This window comes from Plectropomus leopardus, chromosome 22 (genome assembly GCF_026936395.1).
Source record: "Plectropomus leopardus strain MGB_pleo_1.0 chromosome 22, ASM2693639v1, whole genome shotgun sequence".
In the NCBI taxonomy this organism is placed as follows: domain Eukaryota; kingdom Metazoa; phylum Chordata; class Actinopteri; order Perciformes; family Serranidae; genus Plectropomus; species Plectropomus leopardus.
In genome coordinates this window covers 1,135,001-1,144,120 of record NC_142197.1, presented here as the reverse complement: position 1 = coordinate 1,144,120, position 9,120 = coordinate 1,135,001, and the positions used below count along the sequence as shown (strand labels likewise).

At 37.1% G+C, this 9,120-nt stretch overlaps 1 protein-coding gene across 2 annotated transcripts in view; it reads right to left on the bottom strand.

Annotated features, from left to right (window-relative positions):
- Positions 1-2,507: 2,507 nt before the first annotated feature.
- Positions 2,508-9,120, bottom strand: part of creb3l2 (cAMP responsive element binding protein 3-like 2) — a 30,986-nt gene continuing 24,373 nt past the window's right edge. For both annotated transcript variants that reach the window (XM_088072405.1, XM_088072406.1), the window contains exons 9-12: positions 7,827-7,926; positions 6,998-7,127; positions 5,001-5,235; positions 2,508-3,965 (exon numbers count right to left, since the gene is read on the bottom strand). In XM_088072405.1, the coding sequence (XP_087928531.1) occupies positions 3,890-3,965; positions 5,001-5,235; positions 6,998-7,127; positions 7,827-7,926 (541 nt within the window). In that variant the 3' untranslated portion in view covers positions 2,508-3,889. The remainder of the gene's footprint in view (positions 3,966-5,000; positions 5,236-6,997; positions 7,128-7,826; positions 7,927-9,120) is intronic.

Here is a 9,120-nt window from a genome sequence, read left to right as displayed (position 1 = left end):
ACACACACACACACACACACACACACACGCAGAGTCCATATGCTGCGTTCAGGGACTGTGCGCGTCAGATCTGATGATGATAAAATCACATTAACTCATTCTTCACCGTGTCATATACTGTCGCATATGGGGACACATGAGGACTCTTTGGGACACATGGGGACACATCTGTCCTCCTGCTGTTGGTCTCCGGCAGCCGTCAGTGGCAGCCTCGTCGCTGACCTGAGCTGAACCGTTTGACCTTCATGTTTCCTGCAGGCAGCATCTGTCTGCAATCTGCCATTATCACACATAAATTATTTAACCAAACACGCCAAATTCAAAACACACGAAAACACACAACTTCACTTCGGTTGCATGTATTCGTCATTGTGGTGCAAGACAACATTTTAAATTAAGTACATTTGACTTTGTATCTCTAAATTTTGACTAAATAATTTAACATGTCGACTTTGTATCTCAGCATTTTTTAAGGTAGCACATGACAAGTTTAAATGAATAATTCAACATTTACGACTTTTTATTTCATAATTTTGACTTTGTGTCTCGTACATTTGACTAAATAATCAACAGTATGACTCTTTGTTTTGACTCTGTAATACAAAACACTGACTTTGAATCTCTAAATTTTGGCTAAATAATCAACTTTTACCTTCTGTATCCTAATGCTGGCAAAAAAATCGACATTTCAACTTTGTGTCTCTAAATTTTGCCTTTATATCAATTCATTTTGACTTTGTATCATAAAAACAGTCAGGATTAATTTCAGTCAATAATTAATTTAAGACCGATTTAACAGGAAAATTTAAGGGATCACCAGAGTGATTATAATATATACACAATATTTCAGTATGACAAAAAATGTGCCATCATGTTTCATTATTATATAATCATTTATACCTGATTGACACGAGGTGGTAAAATAAAATAAAATAAATATTGTGAGTTATCTATATGTAAATATTAAGTGAGCTGTTTGAGTTATGGAGAAAGGTAAGGATAATATAAGTGTTTCCTTCTTCCTACTCTTTTCCAGACATGAAAATATTGAACATTGTTTATTTATATTTGTTAGAATTTGGAGACTTCACTGCAAGTTTTATATATATTTTTACGTAGAAAAGGAAATGTATATATATATATATATATATATATATATATATATATATATATATATATATATATATATATATATATAATTATTTTCTATATTTTACTGTGCATTTTATTTGTTATTCTTGTTTTTTATTTATTAATCATTTAAATATTTGATATAAAATAAAATAAAACATTAAGTAACATCACCACTGCAATACAAAAATATTACTTCTAAGGTATCATCATTTGTCCCTTCACATGTAACATCAAAATATCTTTTTTCTACATCTCAAAAAATACCGTAAAACCTTGTTTTTTTGTCTCTGTCTTGTCTAAAATCAACATTTCACCGTGAACAGACCACACTCAAACATATTGTGCTTTTGCAAAATCTGCTTTTACTAAGGAAAATACTATATTCACTTAAAGAAGAAGACAGGAGTGGCTTCACACAGGAGCAACATGGAAATTAAATCTGATTTGGACAAAAAAAAACTCCTCTGACTGCGAGTTTCAGTCTAAACTCGAGGAGAATTTTGCATTAAAAAATTCAAATTAAACTGAAAATCTTGTGTTTTCTAGACTCGTCAGATAGAAATGTAGTTTTAACCCCAAAACAAACAGATTTAAGAATAAATCTTTGATGATCATAGATACATAAATATTGTTTTTTCGTCTCTAAACATCTCTCTATTTCGGTTAATTCGTCTTCAGGTTTGAGTACAATTAATTATGTGTGTTTCCATTTACAAGCTCAGAAATAGTATTAACCCTGGTTTGATTTCTTTCAAAAACATGGAAAGAAGGCAATAAGCAACTTGAATGACCCCAAAATTAGTAAAAGTTACAAGAAAATGACCAATAATTAGCAAAAAAAACAGGAAAGTAAAAGAACAAAATCAATATTATTACCTCCAAAAGTATTTTAACTCTAAATATATAATATAATTATTATAAATATAGTTTTCTTGATGTTTTTTAACCCGGTAATTTTAAAATGTTTTAAATGCTTTTTCCTTTCTTATTTATTTTTTATTTTTCTTGTTAACTTTTACTAATCTTTTTACAGTTTGCAGGACATTTAATTCCAAGTTGCCTATTGCCTTTATTCCCATGTTTCTGAAATAAATCAAACCATTTTTTTCTCACATTTCAGAGGTTTAAACGGTTGTTGAAGGCGTCTCAACACAGCACAAGGAGACTGATGATCCAGGTTTCAAAGGGTTAGAAAAACACCTGTAATACCGTTTTTAAAAAAAGTAAAATTAAGACTTTTAAGACCTTCATGTGTAATTAAACCCAAAAAAGAAACTCAAACTGTGTAAAGTCATCTCAGCGTTCATAATTTATCAACAACAGCCTCTGAATGAATGATGGACTGCTTCAAAAACTACAGATCCCAGACACACTCAGACTTGCTCATTTATTAACAACTTATATTTACAAAAATAGATACTTTTTTCCATTAACGGGAGAAAAATAAAGTTTTTTTTGGCAAATGCTGAAAAGCAGCAGAAGGAGCTGACAGTCAAAGTGTTTTTAAGGCAGAAGCTTCGCGGACTGAAAGTTGGTGCAGGAAGTTTTTTAAAGGAACAGTTCAACATTTTGGGACATACAAGTCATTGCTTTTTTTTTTGCAGTGTTAGATAAGAGGATTAACAATATTTTCGTGTTTATACGATGAATATTACGTTACCGGAAACGAGGAAACAGCATTTATACTTTTGCATCAAATTCTGTGCACGATTGTGAAGTGGTGTCAATCTCTTTTCATCTAACTCTCATAAAAAAAGACAATTTGCTTAAATGTCAAACTATTCCTTAAAAAAAGAAAATATTATGGGATGCACAATAGTTATTTTGAGGTGTATTTTTGCACAAAAAGAGCAACTTGACAAATTGTTGTCCCCTTAAGATGCTTTTGACTCAGTCAAAATGTCTGACGTGCAGCCAGCAGGGCCCTCACACTGTCAAATATGAACATTTGTGCATTTATTTAACTGTTTTTTTAACTACACTCAGTTTTCATTGTGTGAAAATATTAATGTGAGATGCAGATTGCTGAACACACCTAAAAAAAATATCCCCAAAATGATGTTTAACTCTTGAACATCAACAAATAAAAAATGGTAAAACAGTTTCAAATGAGCGCAGGAACCCGAGCGAAGCCCTCTGTGTTTGAAATGTCAATTCAGCTGAAGAAAATATATAATAATACATGAAAGAGTACAACAAAATAAAATAAGATAAGAAAAAAACACAAAATAAAACATTAACACAAACAAGTATCAAAATGGGATGTATGCCTCGATGGAATGGAATAAAAACATTTCATATTAAAAGAACTACAAATGAAAAAAAAGGTTTCTATAAATACAAAGGTTATGCATCAGTGTCCTGCAAAAAGCCTCACGTGTCAATATTTTAATAAGAATAAATGCCACGCTGCATTATTTTCTACAAATATCTGAATTTGTCTGAATATGATTGAAGCCGATCGATTAACGCGACAGCTACAGCCGAGAAGCTGACTCGTGTGAAAATTATTCAGTGCAACTTTACTTCAGAAATTACAGCAACCAGTGCCTCTCTGTTATTATTAATATTATTATCAATATTATTCTTATTATCATCATCATGAATGATTACAGTGTGTCTGATGCAGCAGAGATGGACCGATCAGCAGTGGGATCTACTGTATGAGGTTTGCTCCAGGACACTGAACCACGCTCTACAGGGGGAGGTCAAAGGTCATCGTGGGGTTTCGGGGTGGGGGGGGTTGATATGAACCTCAGGAGGTCTCGTTGACCGTCCGCTCCAGCTCTATCACTTTACTGCTGCTCTCGTTCGTCCTCTGCTCCAGAGACCTGAGAGACAAACATCAGAAGAAAGCTCAGAAACAATAAATCATCTTTTTATGACTTTAAACGACAAAAAGCAGCTCTGTGATTGTGTATTAACCCTTTAAAACCAGAGCAAACTGGCTTGATTTAAAAATAAATCAAAGAGCAACAAAAGAAGAATTAGCCAAAATCAGCAAGAAATGACTGAAAAGCACAAGAATATTACTTGAAAGATATTATAATATTTTTGTAACATAATTTTAAATATGTAATTCTGATAAATAGCAATAAATATAGTTTTTCTCTAGCTTTAAAAAAAAAGAGCGTAAATCTACTAATTTCTTACACATCCTAAAATTATTCTAAAATCATAGAGCCATCCTCCAACTGTGGCAACATCCTAAAATCAGAGAGATGTCCTAACATCCTAAAAGTGTCTTAAAATCCTAGAAACATATACGGGCCCCTGCGTTTGGCCCCTGGCCTCCTGTCATATTAGAAAAGTGGCCCTGAAGCAAAGCAGGTTAAGTTTTCAGCTCATGTACAGATTTTTTTCTACATTAAGATGAAGTGGAGGCTGATTTCTGATTTTCTGTTGATAAAATGAGTGCGAGGAGCAACAAGAAAGCCAAGATTTTAATTTATGGTTCTACATGTAAAAATATCTGTAAATGCACCCAAAATCAAACCTGAAAATATTCACACAGACGTGTCTCATATCAGCTCAGAAAGTCTGGTTTATGTTCTGCCTGCAGTGCGTGTGAGTGTCTGCAGGCGGCGCTCTTTTCTCCGTGTTTTGACTGCGTTGTATTTGAGTGTCTGCAGGCGGCGCTCTTTTCTCCGTGTTTTGACTGCGTTGTATTTGAGTGTCTGCAGGCGGCGCTCTTTTCTCCGTGTTTTGACTGCGTTGTATTTGAGTGTCTGCAGGCGGCGCTCTTTTCTCCGTGTTTTGACTGCGTTGTATTTGAGTGTCTGCAGGTGGCGCTCTTTTCTCCGTGTTTTGACTGCGTTGTATTTGAGTGTCTGCAGGTGGCGCTCTTTTCTCCGTGTTTTGTTTACCTGTGCAGGTCTAGCAGCAGCTTTTTGGACGTCTGCGTCTCGTTGATTTGACGCCTGAAAGGTGGGTGCGTCTCAATCATGTCGGGCTCCACCGCCACTTTCTGCTGCTCTGAGCGACGCCACGCCGCCATGACGACGGCCGGCGCGTCCTCCCATTGGTCGGGGTATTCCCCGCCCAGGCCGAGGACATGCGGCTGCTCGTCGTCAAAAGTCGACAACAGACTCCTCGACTTCACTGAAAGAGTCGAAAAAAGACGTTTTATTTTACTTTTTTGTGAAAAACATTTATTTACTGTTTAAGGAGAAAATGCTCTCTGTGTGCGGACTGAACACACACACACACACACACACACACACACAGTCAGGCACACACAAATACACACCATCCACACACACACACACACACTTGTTGTGTTATTGTCTGCCTTTTAAAAAACTGTGTGTGTATTTGTGTGTGTGTGGGATTGGACAGGAAACTGAATTTGATTGTTAAGAAATTAAATCTGGTCTCTATTACAAAGTGTGTGTGTGTGTGTGTGCGTGCGTGCGTGTGTGTGTGTGTGTGTGTGTGTGTGTATGTGCGTGCGTGCGTGTGTGTGTGCGTGCGTGTGTGCGTGCGTGCGTGCATGCGTGTGTACGTGCGTGCGTATGTGCGTGCGTGCGTGCGTGTGTGTGTGCGTGTATGCGTGCGTGCATGTGTGTGTGTGTGTGTGTGTGTGTGTGTGTGTGTGTGTGTGTGTGGGAGGCAGCAGAGAGGATGCAGTGAAAGGTCAGCCCCTCTAATCAGCAGCTCTGTAGCTTTTACTGCAGCTCTGTGCAGGAGGTGGAATCTGATTATCGTGGATGTTATAATGGAGCTGCTCTCTGGATCTGATGATTCAGTACGATAGAAACAGCCAAGAGGTCAGAGCAGCTAAAAACTGTTTCAAAAGTCGACTTCCAGTAACGCTCGACTCTTTGGCGGCCTGTCAGATTTTACTGTAGCTGCACACATGAAGGAATATACTTATGTTTTTATGGTTAAATTGGAAATTAAAGTATTTCTGTGATGTTCAAAATGTCAAACTTATGGCCTGCGGGTCAAATCTGGCCCCTGATAGGGCCCCGGGTGGCCCCCCAAACATTTTCTAACTGACAATAAAAATAAAGTGATTGACTCTGAATAGTTTTTGTCCTTTTAGTCTCCAAACAGCATCACAATAGAGCTTGTTGATCAATAAAAGAGCCAGAGGAGGATCCCCCACACCCCCAACAGAGGACACAGCTGAGACACTGATGTCCTAAAATACTAGAAACTAGTTCAGTATATCCTCAAATCCTTAAAACATCAAAAAATCTTATAAACATCTTAAAATCCTAGAAACATCCTAAAATCCTTGAAATGTCCTAAATTCCAAGCAATTTCTGAAAATCCTTAAAACGTTGTAAAATATGTGAAATGTCCTAAAATCCTAAAATTGTCTAAGCTCCAAAAAACCAATTGAGTAATGCCCTAAAATCTACAAAATATTATAAATCGAAGAAACGTCCTAAAATCTGTAAAATGCCCAAAAATCCTAGAAATATCCTACAATCCCATACATTTCATGAAATCCCCGAAACATCTTAAAATCCTCTAAATGTTCTCCTAAAATTGTCTTAAAATCCTAAAAACACTGTAAAATATGACAAATGTCCTAAAATCCTTGAAATCTCCTAAAATTCGAGAAATGTTTCCTCACATATTTAGCATACCGCAGGGTGAGTAACTGATATAGAAATGATCATTTTGGGGGTGAAATATTCCTTAAATCGTGATCACTTGTGTGTATTTAAGTGCCATTGTTCGATTAACATTAAATTTCACCTTAAATAGTTCCCTCTGCGTGCTAAAGACGGGCTGTGGACACTCTCAGGTGTGTCTGAGACCTGCAGTACCTGATGTTGAGATTATTTTGGGACAGCACGTGGACCGAACATCAGAGCGTCTGTGTGCGTGTGAGGGTGCGTTTAATGACCTGTGGCCGTGTAGGACTCTTTGACAGCCGGCTGTTTGGAGGCGAGGCCGCTGTCAGTGACGGTCGAACACGGCGTCAAACTGCTCGGGTAGAAACTCCCCAAAAACAGAGCGAAACACAACACGACCACCTGCACAGAGACGGAGAGACGCAGAGTCTTCAGTTAGAGGAGACGCTGGAACGAAAGGCAGCCTGTCTCGTTTGTCCCCTGAACCCGTCCAGTTCAGCGTTGGTTTGGAAGCTCTGCAATTATTTCCTGCTGAAATATTCATGTAAAATAAACGAGCTGCACTCTACGAGAGCAGTTTAGTACAACACAAACCATAAATAAATCAATAAAATGATCACATCTGAAAAAGCATCCACTCCTGCACGGAGAAAAGTCTCCTCCACAGTCCCACGCGGTTTAAAAAGCATCCAAATCCTCCATTCACACGTCATACTTCTATTCCAATAAACTCACACAATAAATCAATACATTTCCAGGAACTTAAAAACCATACGTTCCCTGCACTGACACTGATACTCCTTATTGGGTCTCTATCATTGCAGATATTGCTTAAGAATAAAATTTGGTAATTTTGTGGTTCTTTAAAAAATTGTGGTGATTATGAAAGAAAAAAAAAAGTTGGTAATTTTGTTTTCTTTAAAAATATTTGCCGTTTTACGCCTTCACACTGAGGGGGGGTAAATAAATTATGAATCAGTGCTAAGCTGCTAATGAGTGAGGGAAGCAGATGTTTCCAATTCAATATTTTAATCAATGTTTCACCACACTCACACACACACACACACACACACACTCTCACACACACACACAGTGTAGTACCATTAGGCACGATGATGTCTGGGTTCCTGCCATCCTGCAGGACTTGGGGACTTTGCCGGCCACCACCGCCTGCAGAGACTGCAGCTGCTGTAACAGAGACCTACACACACACACACACACACACACAGGTTACACACATACATGTAACATACACATTCTTAAAGAAAACACGCCTTCCAGCGGGAATGGAAAGCATGTTTTCTTTTAAAAAAAGTGAGGAATTTTTTTCTTTCTTATAAAATTTTAGGCAACTTTGTCCTTTGTTCTTGGTTAAGTTTTTTTTCGATTACTTTTTTTGTGATTTTTAATGTAGAATTTTGGGGGAATTTGAAAGAAAAAAAAGAGGTTTTTTTCCCTTTAAAATTTCTTGGATTTTTTTTTTTTTCTTTTAAGATTTCTGGTGTTTTTTGAAGCATGCCCTACAAACCCAGTTTTAGATGGCATGTTTCCTTTAAAAAATAATTTTGATGAATTTTCTTTGTTTTTTTCCTCAAAAACTTTTGTTTCTTTGAAACTTCTTTTTCCTCTTTAAAAATCCTTGGCATTTTTTTTTCTTTTGGTGATTTCCTTTTAGTGTGATTTTTTTTTTTCATTAAAAATTTTCTTTTATTTTTTTTCTCTTTAAAAATTTGGGCGAAAACATGCCAAACCCATGGGCCCACCAAAATAAAAAAAAAAATTCATATAGCCAGAAACTGCAAAAAATGATCACTGGATTTTCACGTTTGTTTGTTTGTTAGTTTGTTTAATTCTTGTATTCAGCATCAGTCTGAATAAGACAGAGAGCATCAGGATTTGTTCTGTTGTTTACTTCATTAAAAAAAGACAACAAAACAACACGTGAACACTGGCCAGGTGCACCAGCAGTGACACACACACACACACACACACTCACAAACACTCAAATGTAACTGGTTCATTTAACTTTCAGACAGTGATGATAAAGCCCACTTTAACCACTGAGTGGAAAACAGGCCCCTCAACAGCTGTGTTCACTGTACACACACACACACACACACACACACACACACACACACACACACACACACTTCATCCATGCATAACAAGAGCAAACAACAGTCTAGATTGAAGCAGCTTGAGCGTTTTACATTAAAAGAGCCTGATGATTATTCACGGCTGCAAAATCTGCAGCAGCTTTTGATTCGATAATAAAATTCAGCGTGTGTGTGTGTGTGTGTGTGTGTGTGTGTGTTTCCCTCCCAGGTGTGGAGCCTTTAGAGGACGGGACAAATAAAAAGGGGAACATAAAAGAGGCCACGTCAGGACACGGTTC